This window comes from Necator americanus, chromosome II (assembly GCF_031761385.1).
Source record: "Necator americanus strain Aroian chromosome II, whole genome shotgun sequence".
NCBI classification, from domain to species: domain Eukaryota; kingdom Metazoa; phylum Nematoda; class Chromadorea; order Rhabditida; family Ancylostomatidae; genus Necator; species Necator americanus.
Window position 1 is genome coordinate 23,606,927 of NC_087372.1, and position 21,482 is coordinate 23,628,408.

The 21,482-nt window shown below is 41.1% G+C and overlaps 3 protein-coding genes across 6 annotated transcripts; 2 read left to right on the plus strand and 1 right to left on the minus strand.

Annotated features, from left to right (window-relative positions):
• Positions 1 to 246: 246 nt before the first annotated feature.
• Positions 247 to 6,497, minus strand: RB195_019193 (uncharacterized protein; the record flags this gene model as incomplete). Of its 2 annotated transcripts, none has more annotated exons than XM_064186939.1 (19): positions 247 to 375; positions 463 to 575; positions 691 to 826; positions 895 to 1,033; positions 1,104 to 1,201; positions 1,735 to 1,834; positions 1,893 to 2,008; positions 2,100 to 2,192; positions 2,253 to 2,440; positions 2,509 to 2,612; positions 2,981 to 3,054; positions 3,109 to 3,255; positions 4,632 to 4,773; positions 4,831 to 4,915; positions 5,628 to 5,757; positions 5,827 to 5,895; positions 5,974 to 6,063; positions 6,266 to 6,319; positions 6,402 to 6,497. In XM_064186939.1, the coding sequence occupies 19 exons, from the start codon at positions 6,495 to 6,497 to the stop codon at positions 247 to 249; spliced, it is 2,103 nt and encodes a 700-aa protein (XP_064042820.1). The 2 variants fall into 2 exon arrangements, with proteins under 2 accessions (XP_064042820.1, XP_013302762.2); XM_013447308.2 differs by having other exon boundaries at positions 6,402 to 6,479.
• A 128-nt stretch (positions 6,498 to 6,625) lies between these two features.
• Positions 6,626 to 13,431, plus strand: RB195_019194 (uncharacterized protein; the record flags this gene model as incomplete). Of its 3 annotated transcripts, XM_064186940.1 has the most annotated exons (7): positions 6,626 to 6,630; positions 6,796 to 6,943; positions 7,028 to 7,085; positions 7,144 to 7,158; positions 7,237 to 7,277; positions 7,420 to 7,494; positions 7,761 to 7,817. In XM_064186940.1, the coding sequence occupies 7 exons, from the start codon at positions 6,626 to 6,628 to the stop codon at positions 7,815 to 7,817; spliced, it is 399 nt and encodes a 132-aa protein (XP_064042821.1). The 3 variants fall into 3 exon arrangements, with proteins under 3 accessions (XP_064042821.1, XP_013302763.1, XP_064042822.1); XM_013447309.2 differs by lacking the exons at positions 6,626 to 6,630; positions 6,796 to 6,943; positions 7,028 to 7,085; positions 7,144 to 7,158; positions 7,237 to 7,277 and adding exons at positions 7,911 to 8,045; positions 8,211 to 8,291; positions 13,095 to 13,208; positions 13,261 to 13,431 and having other exon boundaries at positions 7,422 to 7,494; positions 7,761 to 7,855; XM_064186941.1 differs by lacking the exons at positions 6,626 to 6,630; positions 6,796 to 6,943; positions 7,028 to 7,085; ... (2 more) ...; positions 7,420 to 7,494; positions 7,761 to 7,817 and adding exons at positions 7,853 to 7,855; positions 7,911 to 8,045; positions 8,211 to 8,291; positions 13,095 to 13,208; positions 13,261 to 13,431.
• RB195_019195 (uncharacterized protein) lies at positions 11,080 to 11,670 on the plus strand (the record flags this gene model as incomplete). The annotated part of the gene is made up of 1 exon (XM_064186942.1): positions 11,080 to 11,670. One exon carries the CDS (start codon positions 11,080 to 11,082, stop codon positions 11,668 to 11,670), a length of 591 nt encoding a protein of 196 aa, XP_064042823.1.
• Positions 13,432 to 21,482: the final 8,051 nt, after the last annotated feature.

The window sequence follows — 21,482 nt, forward strand, 5'->3', positions numbered from 1 at the left end:
ACGACATGATGTGCATTAAACAATTCAATCACGGTGCGAATGTGTTTCAACATTACAAAGGCAACAAAACAAAGCAAAACAACTTCGGTAACAGACAACAAACGAGTCAACATAAACAACAGATAAAAGGCATAAATCTGTAAACAAAAGAACAGGATGGAATCAATACGTGAGCCAGGACCTATAGCACAACGTCAAGTAGTTTGTTAAAAAAAGGATTCCTCTTTAGAACTACTAGCGATTTCCTTATGTTTTCTTTGCCAGTAACTTTTTCCTCTTGTTTTTGATAGTTTTAGCACTAGTTTTTGCAAGTGTTCGTTTCCCAATCTTCTTGTTGAATCGTTTCTCCTTTTTTGATCGTTGGACATAACCAGACTAAAAGTATCGTATCTACAGCTGTCGGCAGTTCCCTCTCACATTTACGAAACTACTATGGTGGTGAGAAGAAAGGCAAAGAATTACCGTATTGAACCCATCGTCATCTGCAGTTCCTAGAACTCTCTTCGCTATATTTCTCAGCTGATTCCGTTTTTTCTTCGCTTTTCTCTTATTACTTCCAACAGAATTGATGCCTTCTGGAATGCAAAGCTGTTTAAAGCTGTTAACCAATATAAATAGTGATTTGATGATGTGAGTCCCAAAGAAGCCACTAAAAAACTCCTAGCTTCAGCAGCTAAGTGAAACATGCACCGCTTGAGCTATCGCTGTCACACTGGTCAGCGTTTCCAACAGATTTTGACTTGTTCTTCTTGCTTTTCTTTTTGTCTACACTGGACTGTTTTGGCTCTTCATCGACATCACTTTTCTCGAGATTTTCTCGGTGCGCCTGAAAGTAAATATCTCTCAACATTGCATTATTTCAGAAGTAAAAATTAGGTCAGTGGTTATCCTCACAATATCAACACTTGCTTTTCCCATCTTGGCATTTGACAGCTTCTTCAATTTTGCCACGAAAAATCCATCAATGTTGTGTACGTGAGGATAGTACCGTCGCGTCAAATTAAGTGAAGGATGAAACCGATATTCGCGGAATCTGCATAACATTTTGGGTACGAACGGATAAATTAGTCGTAATCGATCATAACCCTTGCAAGACTCCTTACTTCGTGAATCCCTCTATGCCAACTTCCAAACCACACGATACCAATTCGCAGTGTCTTTTTTGCAAAGCGTAGTTTACCACGGCTTCATTTTCTTCAACCTACAAATGTTCACTAATTTACACGCTGGAAACTGCGTGAACTGCAAGGTTAAATCCATATAGACTTTCTCGAACCAACTGCGCACTTGAAAATTACCCCATTTAGTTCTCATGACGGAGGTTTTAGCGGCTGCTGAACTCTCATGGCAATGATGTGAAAACAACAAAAAATAATTTAAATGTGTTAAGTCATGTGCGCTACCTATGTTTTCTAGCAAAACCCCTACCCTGAGTTATGTCATGGATTCCCAATTGTATCGACAGCACGTGGTTGACTGCAGCATGAATTTAGAATTACGCATGAATTACGGTACTCTTATAAAAAGAGAGCTTTTAGTTTAAATTCCAACTAGTAGGCAGTGAAAAAAGATGAGGAACTCTTTCCACGCACAAAGGTGAATCGAACGTCTCTCGTGAATAGTAATCTTTTGTATTCGACCTGATTGATATTTCGGCTCATACTGCTGCTAACTTTGTAAAACAAGCATTAATCGAAATTAATAGCTGTGAATTCAATTATAAAAAGATCCCACCAGAACGGAACAAGTTGAATACACAACATAACCACCACTGGGAGATTTGGCGTCCGCAGCATCAAGTGCAGCAAGGATTAGCTGCCTCTGTGCGGTATGCCTAATTGAAAAAAAAACCAGCATAAGCAACTATTATGACTATAAGGATGCATAAAAACCTGCGCTGAATATCCTGGCTGTCTTTGCTTGTCTTCACAGATGGATCCTTCCAAATAACACCAGTGCCGGAGCATGGAGCATCGAGAAGTACACGGTCAAAGCCATTTGGAGCCAACTTAAACAAGAAGAGTTTGATGTGCAATAATATAAACACATTTTTTCACTTAAAAAGTTATGAGTATGATATCTCCGGATGTTAGTCTTACTTTGGCATACTCTTCTCCATTCAAGTTGCTCACTACAGCATTGTTGACGCCTAATCGATGCAAATTTCCGATGATTGCTTTGCATCGAGTTATCTAGAAATATCTTTGAATCGTGGAACCACTTCACTACCAAAAAAAAAATAGGAAGCTCACATTAGCATCATTAGCAAATAGTACACCGCTATTCTTCATAAGACTGGCAATGTGGGAAGCCTTTCCACCAGGTGCAGCACACATGTCAAGAACACGATCTCCAGGTTGTGGTGCAAGTGCCATCACAGGTAACAGAGAATTCAAACCTTGGATCATATAGTGACCAGCAAGGTATTCGGGAGTTGCTCCTAACAAAACCATAAACTGTAGTTGGAAATTTTCAATTCAAAAACATTCTACTAAGAAAGAGGCGCACCTACGGGAACTTGGGAGTCGTACACCACAAGACCCACTTTTGTCCATGGTGCAGCAGGATCAACATTCATTCCACGATTAATCAAAGATTTAGCCAAGTCACCTCTTAATATAGTGAACTTTGAATGTGTAACTTTGAACGGTACGTTGTCGAGTAATAGGAAGAAAATGGATAGTAGCATTGAATTACATGAATAAGAAAATGCTGGATAGCTAAGTAGTCCTAGCAAAGAGAACTCACGAGATGAAAGTTTCTCCAAATCTACGACAAACTTCAGTTTTTTTTTCAGTATTCTATACCCCAACAAACGAAAAAAAAATCCTAGATGACATATGTTTTCGATTGCTTCTCCATACTTATATCATAGCCGAAATAATACCCGTTTCGAAAATTCGTTCGGAAAATGTCTTCAGGATTTGACGATGGAAGAAAAGAAGCAAGAAAAGAAGAGATAATTGCATATCTATTGTACCTTCTTGTTTTTAGAGAATTCGTTCGTATTGTTACAGGACGCTGTTGGTCGTTAGCATCCAGAAACTCGATCAACTAAATAATAAGAACAATTTCATAAGAATACGCAGAAATGAAGAAAAAGAGTACCTCCGATGCCTGAGGGAACAGCTGCATGAATTTAGACATAAGATATTCGTTGTAGCCATACTGCGAGCAGAGATCCTTGGTGAGAATAGCAACGTAGTCATCGCGACTTTTACCCTCCTGTCTTCGATTTTTAAAATCTCCAAGGACCTTCAAAGAAAAGATGTTTCTGACGAAACCTTTCAATCGCAAGAAAATTAGTAAGATGTTTGTTATTAATGAAAAGGTCAGTTTCTCCACTAGAACACGGTTACCAGCATTGGACACCTCAGAGCTTGAATGCAGCACTTAAATGCGAAATGACGGCGTCAGGATTTCTCCAGGGAAGGATAGAATATTACAAGAATGAGCGTGAACGCTCAGTTCCCCTTAATGTTCCTGAAAAATGTAAAACAGCTTTCTTGCGATTTTTTTCTACGAAGTACGTTATAACGCCACCTTTGCGCTTGCGCCGGTTCTCTTCCAGCCTATCCATTCGTTTTACTTGAATAGACTGGGAAGCCTCGTTGTCGCCCGCTCGCTCGCGGTGCGTTTTAACCTGCCTCGTACGAAGAGGTTTAAAAGGAATAAAATGGTCGTATCCACGACGTTTTTCAAGAGAGAATTGAGCGTGGTCTGCCCCATACTGGTAATCTACACCCTTAGTCCTGGAAAGATCCCAACATAGTGGATTTCATAGTATGCTTCCATTAACCACACACGATCCATTCTTTGGATTTCTGTGCTCAGCAAAGTTGTCAAGTGGCATGGTTCTACATGAAGATAGATAATAGGTTACAAAAATTTGACAACTTGACGAATTTAAGCACAGCACATATGCAGTAACATCAAAAGGAGACTTCCGAAAAAAAAAGACTACCACTGACAGAAGATGCAGTATTTGCGTATACAGCACTTACTATAGGACAACAGGCGAACCGTGCCGTCGAAGCGCATTGGAACAAAAACTCATATGTTGGCACCTTCATAAAATAAAACCAACTGTTGAAAAAATCTGAACCGTATACAACATATCTATAGCTTTGTAACTTGGTGAAGGTTTGTCCAATAATCAATGTCCACATATTGCACCGTGGGACACTTTCGAGTGATTCTTAGTGCAAAACGTAGCTATCAGAGCAAAAAAGAAAATTATCAGACATCGCTGTGCGCATTCTGGATCCATAAAAGCGAGTTATGAAATGAACGCCTGGATTTATTGGACAGGATAGAAAAAGACTGTCTCATTTACCGGGGTATATAATATATATAAATATGATATATTTAAACTACAAATATTATATATATATATATATATATATATATATCTGCCTTCTGATCTGCCTCATTAAAGAGAGCACAGCCGGGTCTCATGCTCTGCAAATACACTGAACATAAGTTTTAACATTTTGGTTTTATCACTGAATTAGATCCTATTCTGATAGTGTTCAGTAAGTGGCGATTACATCACGTCTTTGCATTATTATTACTCATTTGAATCTCTAAGAAAACGAACAAAAAAATAATTGAACAAAAACTGGGTTCACCTGGACAATGTCGTGTATCCTATCCTTAATTATTTGAAGATTGGGCACCTCTCTGAGTTGCTTCTCCACTTCGTCAACACTTGGTAATTCATACTGCGGCTGTCCAGCTATATTTAGACGTAGTTCAGATTGGGCTTCATTCCTAAAAAGAACTTGACAGAAGTAAATGCAGAAAGTAAAAAAAAAGAGAAAAACTCACGCAATTTTGGTTTTCCTTCGGTCCAACATTTTCGACTTTTTCTCAATCGGTAGTTCATCATCGTCAGAATCGTGAAAATCACCATCTGTAATCCAATGTGGATTGCAAGTTGTTGCAAAGGTTCTAGTCGCTATATGCACTGCTTTTATTCGTGTTCTTTATTTATTTGTTACACAAAAAAGTAGTTCCGTGTGAATCCATATAGTTTTCCTCCATTCACATAGTCATATTGAATATAAAGAATCTCCGTTAAATTTAGAATCCACGGAAAAGTGGCAGGCTAAAAACACATGCCAAACTGTTTCAGTGCCGGAAACCACTGTTTTATGACACGTTCATAAATGATATGCCCAAAAAAGAACAATGTCAAAAATATCATAGGACCCCAATAAATGAACAAAAAATATCTATAATACCTAGATATCAACCACCTAGAAAAGGATTATGTGGAACGGGTGAAAGCAACACATATTGTGCCAAATTAATTCGTGCAGAGAAGAAAAAACTTGGATGAAGCAAAATTAAAGAGAGAGTTTTTAACGTGAGAAGCAGTCATAGTTAGTCCAAAAAATTGATGTTTAGCAGATTTATCATTAACATGACGCATGACGGCTTATAACTTTCCACTGATACCCAAAGCTACGTGTGGAACTTTCCCAGATGGCTTAAATAGGAACAAAAACGATCTTATACTGTTACATACCTCCAAAGAATATACCCTATTTACTAGCAAGATGCGAAACCATATCTCGTTTTTTTATCATTCTGAATATAAGCTAGTACGAGTTTAAACTAACCATCTTCGCTGTTTCGACCGCTGTCGCTACCGAAATCATCATCCATTTCAATGTTGGAGTCGTGCAAAGTCTTTAGCTCATCGTTATCCCCATCATCCAAATTATCATCAGAATCAAATAAAGAATTGCGCTAAAAGTATAATTTTGCATGAGTAGAGCCATGAATTGAAGTTGAGGAATGAAACATAGTAAATCACACCTTTTCAATTTTATCTGATCCAGTTTTCGCTGACTTCTTTGGTACTTTCGGCTTCACGGACTCTTCTTCCTTAAAAACACTTTGCCATGAAAGAGTAGGCAAAAGGGCTTCTTCTACAGGATTAAGTTATGACAGTCTTGTACCAACCCTTTTCTTCTTCAACCCTTTTTTCGACTTGACGAGTTTTTTCTTTTTAGTAGGTAACTCACTACCGTTACAGTCGTGTGGTTGAAGTGCCTAGAAATCAAATCATACAAAACACTAAGGGTATACAACTACCGATCAAGATGAATGAACAAAACGATCAACGAAGCAAATAGTAAGAGAGTTCTGTGTGAAAGTAATTTAAATCAATGGAAATGTGCTCAATGTGCTAGAAAAAAAGAGGAGTTTTGTCCATCAGGACCTCAGTGCAGTATAATTTCCAAACAAATCTCACCTTCTTCAGTTTGAGATTCTCTGGAGAGCTATTCGGTTCCACATGGTTACCAGCCTAAAAACAACAATCTCATCCGAGAGAGTTCAGAAACTCCAATCGAGAAAATGGAAGAGGAACACTACTTCCCGAAACTCACTGTATCCGACTTAGAAAGAGCCTTCCTTTTCACTGCCTTTTTCGACTTCTTCAGCGCGACAGACGCATCCGTCCTCATCCTGACCGAATGTTCCATCAATAAAAGGTGAAAGAGAGGAAATGAATTAGAAATAAACAAAAGTGGTATACGAGAACAAAAACAACACAAGTAGCGTATACCACACAAACAAAACAAGTCTCAATACGTACATCATCACCAGTTGAATGGGGTTGTGTAATTACGTCTTAGGCACGGGACTTGTCGCAACAACATCTTCGCTGGTTTTTGTTTGAGGGCCCCAGCTTGCTCGTTGCCACCCGCGGCAGCGGTGTTGGCCCGCAGCAGATCTTCGCCATGGCGCACTTTACATACCCGGATGCGATGAGGATTTCAGGATTCTAAGGGATGGATTCTGCGATTTCGTAGCTATTTGTGTCTCTCAACTTCCCTTCTACTTGGACGTTGAGGTGTCCCGTGCAGTAGCACGTTCATTTCCTCGTGCAACCCACGTTGGTTTTACTCTCAACAGGCATTCGGAGAAGGTGGATGTCATTTCTGATTCATCTCAACTCCTTTCAAAAATTCATCGGGAAGAGAACACGCGGAATACCACTGGGATTTTGCAGCAACAATCGTACGGCTTTAATTGCGCCCCATCCAGAGGCTTTTTAGAAAACACGCAACGTAAACCACCATTTCTTTCAATTTTTGAGCTCTGAGGTTATAGTACGTTTTTCTTGAGGTCATTCCGTTCATTGTACTTTATGGAAGTTTCGACACAATTTGAGCGCTGAAGTGCGTTCGCGTCTGCTTCAAAACCGTTGAGTCATCGCAGCCAGTGTCTGCACTCGACTTAACATCTTGTATCTTCTACATGTTAGTTATTCCGTGATTTCAAGTTTCATTTCTTCGTTGTACTTTTTCCTTCGTTTTCTTCGTTTTCTTCCTTTTCGTTTGTTTTTTCTATGTTGCATGTTGGCCGCACTTTTTGGTACCGTGGGATTATTGTGTTTTTCAGAGATGGACTTCCTTTTTGGTCGTAGAAAGACACCGGCAGAGCTGCTCCGTCAAAATCAGCGAGCGCTCAACAAAGGTATGTCTGGCGTTTGCAATTAGTTCCTTCCTATGTTTTCACTTCAGCTATATTACTAAGAGCTATATTGAATAGTTGTATTACGTATAATGCTCGCTAATTCACGATGTCATCAGTTTAATTTGTATCGAGATCATAACACTATACGAAAAGATCGGCGCACCTCCGATGTTGAGGAGAAATTTTATAGTTCACCATTTTTTGCGGTGTTTTTGCATTGGTGTAGCGTCTACTCGCATTAGCTGATTTTTAAGAATGTGTTTAAGCCATACGAGAACTGGATCGGGAGAAGTCGCGAATGGAGATGCAAGAGAAGAAAGTGATTGCAGAGATCAAAAAAATGGCCAAACAGAATCAGATGGTGGGGGATTTCTTTTCGACCTATCTATAACATCTCAAGTTCCGTATATCTATAGGATTCCGTTAAAGTTATGGCAAAGGACCTTGTTAGAACACGCCGCTATATTAAGAAGTTCATAATAATGAAGGCTAATATACAAGCAGTCTCTCTCAAAGTTCAAACATTGAAAAGTCAGGATGCTATGGCTCAGGTTAGCGAGCAATGTTTCACGTTTACTTATTTGGATCCACATGGTTTGTATCTTCGCTCATCTTCGAAGGTTTTTATGCTTCTTTGTTGTTTACAACCACAACTGATATTGTGTATTGTAATATCCAGATTTTTCTTCTGTCATGTCTTATCTTTTCAATTATAGGCTATGAAAGGAGTCACCCGCGCGATGCAGTCTATGAATCGACAACTGAATCTTCCTCAAATTCAGAAAATCATGATGGAGGTGTGCTTCTTCTTTAGTTCTTTTCTTGCCCACTTTTTTATTTTTGGAGTTTTATAACACATATTGCCATATTTAATTGTTCAGTTTGAGATTCTCTCTAGTTCTTTTCTTTTCTCAGTAGTTATGCAAGGCGATTGATTCTATAGATGTGATAGGGCGGAGCCGGACCTTTCCAAAGTGAAGGCGGTCACTTTCGACTTCAGAGGCATTCAGGTGGCACGTGAAAGGGGTGGTGAGTCATCAGATGTGCTTCAGCCGGAGTGAAACGTATTTTAGCATAACACAGCACGTTCCCGATAAAAGCATGAACAGAATTTCCTCTACGGTATGCAGGAAACACACGGGACTTTTTCTTTTTGACTTTGATTTTTTTTTACTTTTTTTTTAACGTAATATTACATGGATTGGCTTACGTGGTCATTTCGAAGTCATATCCCATTAGTTTTATCGTTCATTTTCCTTGTAGTAGGTCTCTGAGATCTTATTTTGCACAGTTACACGAAAAGAGGGTTAAGAACCCATTTCCTGGCAGCTGAAGTCTTGGAAAAATGCTGGAATCATGAGAAACTTCTGAACTAGTGGAAATTATTTAAGATGGAAATCGTGCGCAAAAAGTGGAAACAAATGGACAGAAATCAAATACACAGACAGAAATTTTACAGATTCAGATTTTGGAGGCATCCCAGGAATAAAACAAACTATTTAGCAAGCATGTAATTCTTGGCGAAGGACTCAACTGGGACTGTTTAATTCTATACATGCACTACTATGCAAAAGTGTGCAGAAAAAAAAGCAAAAAGAAAAGAGATCAGTGGAATTTCTGCATACAGTGAACTTAGTGAAACCCTTGTTAGGACCATATTACAATACGTTTTACGCCGATTGTACGCGTCCTGTTCGGGATTTCATAGATGTAGGATGATTAGTCACAGTGGCCGCATATGCGAGTCTAATTGCTACCTGCATGTCGTGGCACTTCTTTAACTAAACACAATCAGGCGTTTGAGTGTACGCATTGGGAACGGACGAGCTATATAACTCGAATTGTTATATGGCGAAAAATTCCCATACACTGCGAAAAGGTGCTGTCGTCCAGCACATCGCCAAAGCCCATAGGCTGCCTAGAAGGGAACATAGACCTTTCGGCAACAGCCATTCGTTTCGTCACGCTGAACTGAGCAACACTGTCGAGTGAACTCCAATAAGCCGCTATTTCTAGGTTTCTACGATATCTATGTGTACCTTTTGCTGCACCGGAGGAGACACGCATGAGGGGTGAGCCCGGCATCAGCATCGAAAATTACCCATGTACTACGCAGATGCTGATGAGAAAAAGGTGGCTGCGCGATAGCTGTGAGGAACGGTTAGAACAACCTCGTAAAGGAATTTGGCTCAAAGTCTTAAAGATGCGCCTTTGTACGACTGCGGGATCATACAGAACATAAATTCTGGATGGTGGTGCGGACGCACTTACGAAAACCGCTGACGACAACAACAAGAACGACTTCTACGATGAACTCAAAGCGTTGATGTCCAGAATACCTAGCCAGCATGTGGTCATTGTAGGAATCTACGGCAATGTGAAAACAAGACCTGAACAACAATCCCATGTGATAGGAAAATGATATTATCCAGCGGAGCGCTCGTCGGACAACGGTGAACGTCTGGTCGACTTATGTGAACAGACGGGCTCATCATCGCTTCCACGTTTAAGAGGAATCATCTACGCCATCAGCTCATGTGTCGGGGTCAACCCTTTTAACGCCTCAGGAGCAGCGCAAGCGGAAGATGAGGACTCTAAAACTTCAGTTCGACTACGTTCTGACGAGGAACACTCCTCAGTCAGATATCCGAAAATCTAGAGCTGTGTGGGACGTCGCGTTCGACTCTGGCTGCCTTCCAGTTCTTCTTAGCTTCAAGATACGGTTCCAAAGAGAAACCGAGGAGTTCCTCTTCAACCGAAAATCGACATGGCAGGTCTGAAAGAAAGAAGAATGCAGGACGAAATTCCGCCAACGTTTGTCTATTCATTTTGGAGTACGGACCAGAAAGAAGCTTTGCGATGCAGATTCATTCACAAAGTGCATCCAGGACGGTGCAAGGGAAACGTTCCTGGTTCTATTGCTGCGGAAGAAGTTTGTCTTTGCATCTGCGGAAACAAAATGCACGTATAATTCTTTATGTGTCGTCCGCAACACTGGCGATTCCGGCCAGAAAAACGTCTGAAGAGGAAGTTGCGTCGTCAGCTGCAAAAAGACCACGAAAACGAATCGATGTCAAGAATGAGGGAGCTTGAAAAGGCGTGGGAGGACATGAATCCGCGGAAAGCCTATGCTTTACTAAAGTAGTACAGCAGTAAAACGAAGAGATGTTCTTCAGTCCTCAACATTGCCAGTGGAAAGGCTGTCGGTGAAGGAACCCTTCCAATTTGGAGGGATCACTTCAAGACCTTGCTGTACCGACAAACGCCGTCAGTTCCTGAACTTGAGCACGTTGATAGGCTGACATATGAGGTTAAAGAGGAACCACCGACCGAAACGGAGGTTCTGGCCTGTATCCAAAAGAAGAAAAAGGAAATCTGGTGGAGACGACGTAAATATCTTCCTCCGTCTGGGATTCCTGAAATGACAGATATCATCGTTGAGTTGACATGATCAAGATGACAAGTTCAATATGGATGGACGAATGGATACCTGACTAGTGGAGACACGCTATCATAATTCCCCTCCACAAGAAGTTTTCCTTCACGGATCCCAGGAATTATCGAGGAATCTCTCTGCTGCGTATTATGTACAAGGTATTGGAGCGCATTATCCTGGACCGACTTATCAAACATCGCGAAGAAAGAACGCACGACGAGCAAGCTGGCTTTCGTCCTGGCCGATCTACGATTGACCAGGTGTTCATCGTTAGGAGAGTGGCCGAAATGTGGCAGCGTTATTCGAAGCCAATGCTATTAGCGTTTCTGGACTTTGAAGCCATTTTCGACTCTCCTCATCGAAGCCGTCTTCTCAACGCGCTCCGCGGCAATGGAGTCCCAGGGAAGTTCGTTCGCTTACTTGATGACATGACTCAACGAACAATTGCTGCAGTTCGAACACCACCCAGATGTACAACACCGTTTGAGGTGGTAACTGGAGTAAGACAAGGGACAGTGGCTGGACCTTTCTTGTTCAACTTCGCCATTGACGACATTATGCGAAAAACAGTTGGTCAGCGTCATCATGCTTACACCACCAGGACGCCCCTTGACCGATCTCGAGTATGTTGTTGTATGCTGGAAATGTTGCTATATGGCGGAAAGCAGCACGAAACTTCAAAATGTTGTCAACCTTGTATCGAAGCTAGCTGCAGCCTAATGGCTACGTCTACACTTTGATAAATACAAGCAGGTGTGGATCTATGCTGAAGAGCAACGGCAGCTACGAGAAAGATACTCAGCAAGAATGCGCTAAGGCCATTACTGCATTTAACTGCTTAACTAGATGCGTGCGATCGACCACTATCACCAACCAAGTCAAGCTGCTAGTCTACCTATACGCAATTCGCTCCCATCGTGATATACGACTCTGGCAGCACCGTCTACGGTGATGGAGAGGCTTGACTGCACAGAAAGAAAGCTGCTTAGACGGCTACTTACTTACTTTTGGCCTAGAGTATGCCACAATGAAGAATTTCACGCGGAAATTGATGTGATATTCCGGCGGATGACACGTGGAAGATATACAGGTCGTCTGGCCAAAAATGGGAGTTCTGGACTAAGCGACTTGAGGACACTCGGCGTGGATCGACAGTTTAGGCAAGACGCAAGTTTTCGCAGGATATGGAATAGCGACAGATGGGTTGATTCTGTGCAAGCTCTTGCAGAAGATCGAGAAGATTGGGCAGAGTTATTTCCAAGGACGGCACAACTCAGTGAAGATGCGGTTAATCGCGTCAGGCAATGACATCAACCCTCCGATTAAGTCAAGTGACTCATAGCATAAAAATCAGGGATGCGCAAAAAGTCGACGGCAAAACATTCTAAGATGGGCAACCTGCAATTTGTTCACTACCTCTGAATTCATTTCTTTCTTAAATAATTTTCTCTTTTAAGAGCCTAACAATATAGCGAAGGGTACACAGTCGTTTTAAAATCTTGAATCCTATGCAAAAATACATTTTTCCTTTGCGAAGGTGAGCCACTCTCTCTGTAAAAGATAAGGAGTGCCGTGTTCTCCATCTAGGAGCTCTCACATCTCACTTCTATATGGTAGGGAATACACAGTTGATAACACATAGTTGATTGTACTCCACTTCCCTTCACCTCCATTGAGAAAGAAGAATTAAAAAATATTCTGCGGAATATTTTTTAATTCTTGAGAACTGCTACACGGTACTGGATTGCTGCAATTGTAATTGTATCGCATTTGGTGGATTCACTGATACCGTTCACTCCTCGGTGATTTTCTCCCTCAACAAAGCTAATTGCTAATTATTCCAGCGGTTTTTGTAGAAAGGAAAATCTGCACACGATGCACAACTGTATTTTGATAGATTGTTTGGTCAACATTGACTTCTTTCTCTAAACCCTTGAAATTTTGGTTTCCCATAAGAGATTTGTAGAGTTTTATCTTTTATACACTTCACAATCACGAAAGGAGAAGTGGAGTGATATGAAGGGATCACTTCGCCAGGCCTCCAAAATTAGAAGCGTCAGCGCTCTTGCTACGATTATCGTATCGCGACTATGATTAGTTTTTCTTTCTGTCAATCTGCTTATTAGCCTTCGGTTACATATGGCGACTCTGTCGTTCATTTTAGTTTGAAAAGCAAAGTGAAATTATGGACATGAAAGAAGAGATCATGGGTGATGCTATTGATGACGCTCTTGGTGACGAGACCGATGATGTAGAAAGTGAACAGATTGTTAATCAGGTTAGTTCGCTTCAACTGTATTGTTTTTCCCTCATCTCCAAATTTGCTACAGGTTCTGGACGAGTTAGGAATCCAGATGGGTCAAGAGATGGCAGGGTTACCAACAGCCGGTGGACAGATTGGCGTATCTGCGGGTGAGAAGACGAGGCAACCTGTCGCCGCTGGTGGCGCAGACATTGACGACGACTTACAAGCCCGGCTGGATCAGCTGAGAAGAGAGTAGCTTTCTAGTCGAACGTTTTTGGCCAATGTTCATTCATCTTCGGAATATGATACATTTGCTCTTGCGGAATCCTTACTTTTTTTGTGGATGGTCGATATGAATTTTTTTAATTTACTGAATGCATACGAGCTCAGAGTATATAAATTGAGCGGAATTGATTTCATGCAACGTTTTGGCGATCTGCTCTCTTCTCAACAAGACACGTCATTCAATATTTGGGGCTTTGAAATCTTTGATTTTTCTGATCCAGTTCTTGATACTGATATAATATGTCCAATGAAATTTATCCAAATACATCTAGTTGGGTTCGCAACCTTAGCATATACTCTATAGCTTCCTGTGATCTTCGCTATAATAACTCTACATTTGATGTGTTTGTTTCTGAACGCAATGTTTATCCAGCCACTGATACTCGAGATAAATACGTGAAACTAAGTTGTACTCGTGGCCATGTCATTTTAAATTTGTTAAAAAGGTTGAGAAGGAGTGGTGGTGCCTCCGAAAAACTTGTTAGAAAGGATGGACTTTGATTAAGGGAACCTTTACGTGAGGAACTGCGAACTTATTGTTGAAAGTGCTAAATACTTTTCAAAACCCTCTTCCCCGCATGGGTTCTCCTTCTTTCGGTGTCCTTCCAATCGTATCAAGGACCGCTCGTGTGAGGTCTTGTAAATGACAGGCATTAGAAAGAGTGAATAACAGTTCTCTACTTTATGTAGATCTCCTTGCAGAACACTCGGCATTAACGTCTTCCCATTCGCTAGGGAGAGTTCCAAAAAACCCGCGTGAGGTGTGTTTTTATATGCTTTTGGGGACCTGAGGTCGTTCAAATGATACGTCCAACTTCCTTAAAGCCATTAAGGGGTAAACTGAAGTGATTGTCGAATTATCGGAGTAGAAGTCATGGATGTTCTGCATCTCTTTTTCATGCAATCGTCCTTTCAGGTTCCAGCACTTTCGCCTTCGACCGGTGGAGGTATTGATGTAGAAAATGTCCCTTGTAGGTAATATGTTACAAAATCGACGTTGCTGGGGTCTCTGTAGGTGTAATGTAGAGTTCGGATTTTAGATCACTGGTATGAGCATGGCGACGGTCAATTCCCCCTAATCGCCCTGAAAAACGGCTCCCGTTCCCTCAGCAGCCTGTTCATTGGTTTTACTTGGATAATCTGGTGAGAGGACCTCATCTTCGACTGCTCGCACGGAAACACGGCGTATCCACAAAGGTGGCGCATTCTAATTTATTTCTTAAGGACGAAGGTCGCTTCCCACGACGTTTTCTAGGGCGAAATTAAAATTAAAATTTTAGGAAAATCAAGGGAATTTGAGTGGGGCTATGGTTATTTTGGTAATCTACATAGCGAATTCTATGTTTCCTGTCAAGTTTCCACATTACTTCAATTTCATGATATGCTGGCTTTAATTCCTACCAATCTTTAAGAAACGCTCTTGCTTCTCCTTCCTTGAGTTCCTTTTTTATTATTTTCCTGCAAAGTTTTGCGAGCTCGAACGGGAGGTCACATTGGCTATTATTTCGATGGCTCAATACCGGCGTGTTATTTCAAGAACTTCCGGAGAAATGCATTCGTTTGCGATTTCCAAGCTGTTGGCTTTTATCACAGCCGCGACGGTTTGTGGTCACTCACGGAGTCAAGCTGCGAAGTTCTTCTGCCCGGATGAAATGTGGAAAGCAGCTTGTACCGCCGTCCAAAAAGAGAAAGTCGTCTTCTTTCTTCCGTCGCATTATGACGACACTGTCTTCTTCAGCGCGTTCTGAGGAGCCTGGCGGATTCAAGTTGGAAATTTGCGAATGTTTTGAGCTGAATTGGTGAAGGAAGACTAGAAGACTCGGCGGTGAAGGGCAGTTAGGCGAAGATTTGGCCGTTCCACAAGATAAAGAATAAACTACATGGATTGGTCCTGTGCAAGCCTCTGCTACAAGATGACAGAGGTTGGAACAGAGCTATGGTGAAGGAGCAATCGCGTCAGGCGATAATATCGGCCGACTATGTCGTAGTCTAAGTCTAGTCCCCCTGTTTGAGCTCCTCCTCGAAGACTTCAGCATGTAGGAATTGGATTCCTGCCTCTTCTTTTAATTTAATAGTACGATTAGTGTTCTTCCATTTGGATAATGAGATTTTGGAATGTCGACTGAAAAAAAACCACGCATAATTACACGAAAAAATGGAACAGATCTAATCTCTACAAATTAAAATTTGAGAACTGCTCTGGAAACAAGACAAATTATAAAACTGATTGAGAAGAACATGGAGGGCCACATGATCCCCACTCGTGCAATATTATGCGAAAGAAGAATGAAAACTGCCAAGAAACGAGAACCACCAGGAGAAGTCGCGCTCTGTGGAGAAAGGCCAGTGCAAGACTTTGCCGAGAACGCAATGCGTCACCCCGATAGAACACGTTTTACGCCGGCTCTACATGATTCCATTAAAAAGAACAGCGTTTAAAAAAGATGACAAGAAATGCAATCCAATTCCGAAGAATGACGTCATCCAAATTGGTAATTTCTTATCTTATTGTTATTCTAAAGGTTAAAGATTGGTCGAATAGCGTAATGAGTGAAAAAACGCTTAACACTTCACGTGTAAAATGTTGCATCCAAGAAGTGTTCACTTAAGTAAGTTATCCGGTATTTCAAGAGAAACACTCTTTAGTACTATTTTTTCGAAGGAAGGAACGACCAAGCTCTTTGGCGGACAATTGCCGTGCGGTACAGTTGAAGGTAGTTGTTGAAGGCACGGACAGACATAGAAAAATAACTTAGTTATTGTTATGTAGAAGTTTTTCCATTTTTCGGATTTCTGTGAGTTCCAGAGAATCGCCGACGAAAACATCGATAAAGTTCTTGACTAGCTTACTTATTTGAAGTTGTAGCCTGAAGATCGAATTCCCAAAATGTGTTTTCACTTTCAATTGTTCGATTTTGTCCACATCTTGGGCTGCTTTAGGCAATTTGTATTCACCTGTGCTCCTTGCTCGCCGATTTGCTCGTGCCGGCGCCACGAATGCATCTATTGGTCCCCGTCGCGCGCGATGGTTGCTCACTGGTTTCTTACTTTTTCCTGTAGGTCTATTGAAGGACTCAATAGATCTACAAAAGACTACTATAGATCACTCTTAATCCATGGTGTCTCATGAAATTGGCATGAGGATTGTTGCTTCTGCTGAATATGAGCCCTTTTTATTTTGGGCAGTAGTAACTCTGTCACGTGTTACTTTTTTCCTACCAATTACAACACTTTAGTTTTCCGTAAGTAAGAAATATAAGAACGCGTGGTCGATCTCACATAACACAACTTGAACTGCTCAACATGAAACGGTGTAGTAGTTTCAACTTAAACTGATTTCTCTAAAGGTTGTGGTATTTGGGATGTGATTCCCACCAACTCTTACCATGTATGGGTCTTACCAGTATGGAATAATTGCGTCTTTAATAAGCATTCTCCCCTGTTTCCGTCAAATTTTACTTCTATCATGTTAAAACCGCTGCAAATATCCGGAACAGAGGTTGTAAGTCGGGTTATGAACCTGCCAGACACTATAGAGGTATGCCAATTGCTTTCTTTTTTGTGGCCCATTCTAAAGTGATTAGAGAAACTGATGAAGAGGAAGGAATTGTTGCCCAAATTTTTAGAAGGTTGTAACTCATTTGTGAGGTTATCACGTCTACTGAAGTAACAGCGACCAGTTAAATGCCACTGTTGGCCAGAGAATGCCGTTAGGGCCATTTTATTGTATACATGAAAGAGAAATTCTGGGTGCTTTTCTGTGCGTGTTTTCGAAAAAAGAAAACCATCCCAGCTGCTGGTCCCTACTTGGAATGTTGTTCCATGCTCGACTGGTCTATTGCACTGTGCAAATTCTGTGTGTGGGAGAGAGTGTGGATCGGCCGGCGATTCTACTTTGTCCGTATTTGTCTCGGACAATGCTTGACCAGCGCACTATGTATATGCCTTTGCCGATATCGGCAAACATCGCTGCACTCAGCTCGCTCACCTCTTTATTGCGCCTCTCGTCCTTTCTGAGTTGGATTTTGAGGGAAAATCTGTGCCGAGATTCATCCATCTCTCTCCCAGCGGCAAAAAGCTCGACTGAGTAGCAAGTACTGTTCGTAGTGATTTGAGCATAATTTTAATTTTTCTCGGCTTTTTTGTTGTCCTTCTCCTTGGGGTCTTTACGGTTAACAGCAAACATTTGCGGTTGTTGGTTCGCTGATAGAAGGTTTCCCACTCTTTGACACTTGACGGTGCGTTTGAAATCCAGAGAGGAAATTAAAAGAAGAACTTTAAGCTGAGATGAAACAAAACATTACTCATTCTCCTTCCTTTTGTGTTGGGCTTACTTGTGGTTGAGATTTTGTTTACTTTTGTCTAACATCTTGACGAGTTCTTCAGAGTGGAAGGATGAAATCTGGTATGATCTTTACCGACGAAGGTCTTTCCACCTTCTTCGCAGGAAGAAAGAGCGCACTCGAACAAATTTATCGATGGTGCGATACAGCCACGTTCCTCCTTTACTTATCACAAGTCTTCTAAATAAACGAATCAGAATAATAACAAATAGCGTAAAAATACATGTTAGTTTCCAGAAACAAACAAATCTGTCGATGAGCTCTCAGTGGAGTCAAAAATTCTGCTTTTGCCATCAGACAGAAGTTCCAGCTGTTTTCCATTTCCTTTCAATTCTAGTTTAATTCTCTTGAAGTAACTTCGAGAACATTTGATTACGATTTTCCTGTCTACGAATAATTCTTTGCCCTCTACCACAGAAATTTAAGGATAACTTTTCAGTATAAGCTGATCATGTCAGATTTTTCTTCGAAAGGATTTGATTTTAAGCACGGTTTACGATTTTCATACTAAGGTTTAGCTTCCCAATTTCTGAAGAGTCTCTTGATTAGGTCAGTCAAATGGACTAATTCTTTACTAACCGCTCAGAGTGGAAAATTCCTACGCTTCAGTTTTTTTTTCTGAGAACTGCACTATGAAATGGAACACGTTTTTCAACCGCGTACTGACTGTCTGTCCCGCTAGTTTCAGCTTTATTTTATTTTATTGGAAGGAAAAGCACGTGGAACTCGTGCGCAGTTCATATTCGGCATCTGTTTCTTATATTCACATGAGCTAAAGCCCGCTTGGAATTGTCCCCACTTTTGTTTTCCTCCAGTGCTTCGTTGCGTTCTCCTGGATTTGTTTATGTTTATCTTTGCATCTAGAGAGTCTTTTCTGTCAGTATAAAAACAGCTAGTTGACCGTCAAGCACAGGGTCACTATTCAAACAAAAACACAGCGTAAGCGTTGAAATAGTAGTCGGCGCGAAGTGAAAGTGTTATAACTAAGGACGAATGATTAGGAACCCTTCAGCACAACCACGGATGCTAGAATAGCTGTGATTCAGATAGAACGAAGGAACGAGCCCTAAGCTGCCAGCAAGAAAGTGAAAACACATCCCGCTGATGGTGGAAAAACCTTGTATGGAATCATTTTACATACATCTGACATAAACCATGACAACTTCATTGGTGAAAACTTGAAGCCATCAAATCGTGGAACACATCAGCGTACTGTGTTTGAAAAATTAGTAGAAGATGAATGGTAGATGATTCCTGTCTCTTTCGCGCCTTTCCTGAAAAGGATAGATTAAAATGACTTGGAGCGATAGAACATTCCGAGGTCAAAAATTGGTCCAGTTCTTTTTTACCCTCTATCCTCCAATGAGGCATCAGCAGTGAGCTTATATTGGCTGGGACTACTTGAATTCCTCGGAAACTTAAGACAACCACTTCACAAGGGGGAACGGTGTGTGCTGGAGATTCATTAATATGCACTTCAGAGTCGTAGAATGTGTCCATGTAAGTCTCGCAGAACTCGGCACCAACTCGGAATCTGCTTGTCCTTTTGCCATTCCAGCACATCTTTTTTGGAAAAGACGTAGTTTCTGCATAGCTCTGCAGAATAACATCCTGTCCAGGGAAGAAAAATGCCACATATACTCTTTCCTCTGCAGATGGGATCCGAAGCTGCACAAGTGCGCACTTTTCCTCACTTTTCACAAAAGCCGTCTATTCCACTCTATTGGTGTAATTGAGACACTAAAGAGTTTTTTTAGGAGAGGGCTGCGCAAGAACTCTTAAGAGGGACATCGAGTTTAGACACATAGCTATTGGAAACATTTTCCTGAAGCTCAACCGCCATTCGGCCGCTACTACTTTATCCAACTCAACTTTCACGATAATGTGAAGTGTACAATTTTAAATTTTAAAGGCTTCCATAGAATGTTCATACGTTTAGCACGACCTCAAAGCTTTTCAAACTTTACATTTACCTCAGCATAATAAGCTGGAGCGCTTTTTTTTAAACTTCCACAGAACACGAAACAAGAACGTTATTTTGTTTCAGTTCTTTCATCTTGTGTTTTCATTGTATTGTGGTGAATTTGTAATTCGCATGCACAACGACACCGATCTCATAGACCCTAGTGCACCGGACTCATCCGTGGATTGCTGTTACTTTTCTTAATAAAAGGGAGGAACCAATGCATTAAAGTTACATCCGGGTCAAAACAACACGAAGCACGATGCAAAGACATGCAACCTCACTCGATTCCAAACGCTACGCTCCACTGCTGTGAGCGCAGCCGCTTACGCAACTGCATCGTGCTGCATATCGTTTTGAGCCTGATATAGCTGAGCGAACAGTGACCGTTATAAGGTCGAAGATTGGTTACCAGGCACTTACTCTCCTCTGAGATCTTCCAGTCGTCCTTCACTTCAGTGAATCACTTCTGTGACCTTCAAGTTTATTTTTTAGTGCTTCATTTTATTGAGTTCGATTCACTGGTATAGACATATGACATGCACAAAGGTCCGATAGTTGTTTATTATCATGCGGTTTGAAACGGAGATCTTCCTCTACTTATGGCAACGACGTCAGCGGCATAGACATCGTAGTTTGATACTATAAAAATAATTTTGTGTATGCATTTTTTTGAACTTTTCACTTCCACTTTTTGAATAACCTCGATGATTTCCGTCTATATTGGACCGATATGTCTGTATCTGATATACCGATATACCGATATTCTGCAAAAGCTACTTGTGAGAAAATTCCAATTTTGTATAATTTAAGGTGAATTGCGCGAAGATGCGACGTAAATTGAATACTTTTGACAAGACTGTGAGCGGATACGTGCTTTAGATGCAGCATTAGACAATGCTGAGTTCTGTTGATTTCTTTTTGATTGCTCCATTTTATTAGAACCCCAATTTTTCTTCTTCTACTTGTTCAAAAGTATCAGATGTGAATTGTTATGTTGACATTACTGAACGTTAGTAGCGTTTTTGGATTCCCCAGTTATCCCACGGAATTTAGTACATTTTTTTGCGGATTTAAGCGTCAAATGCAGGGAGAAATAAGTAATTTAATTTTGTGAGAAAATGAAAGGAAATAAAAGATTCCAGCAGTAGCAGATTTGAAGGAAATTACGTTCACAAAGGACCGCCGCGTAGGTGCCCACGGTCGCATGGTGTGCAGATATGCAGAGACACGAACAGTGTTTGGTTGCTTATGGACTCGAGATAGAAGCCGACGTGGACGCTGACCCCCTGTGTATGTGATATGTTATTGAATTGGTTTTTGATGTTCATTCGTTGACAACTAACTAAGTCTTTATCTTCAAGTTTCGCATTTCGTCCTTTTAAGAATAGTTTGTAAAAGTCCATGCTTTTCTCTCCCACTTGTTCTCATAATTTTCCATATGTTCTCCCTGCAACCTTACTTCGTTTTTCGTCGTGAATTCCGCATCGCGGTCTGGATTCATCATCTAAATGCTACTCGCATCTAAAGTTACACCAGGCTGCGGGACCTCTCAAGTCAATGCTAACGCGTCACGAAATCCAAACGGTGGATAATGACCACCTAATTCCAATGTAAAAAAGGAATAGGCTCAGACAAAGCTATAACATAAGTGCTGTTCAACGCTTTGCTGACCTCCGGCCATAAGAGGAAACTATCGAAATAAGCGATAATACA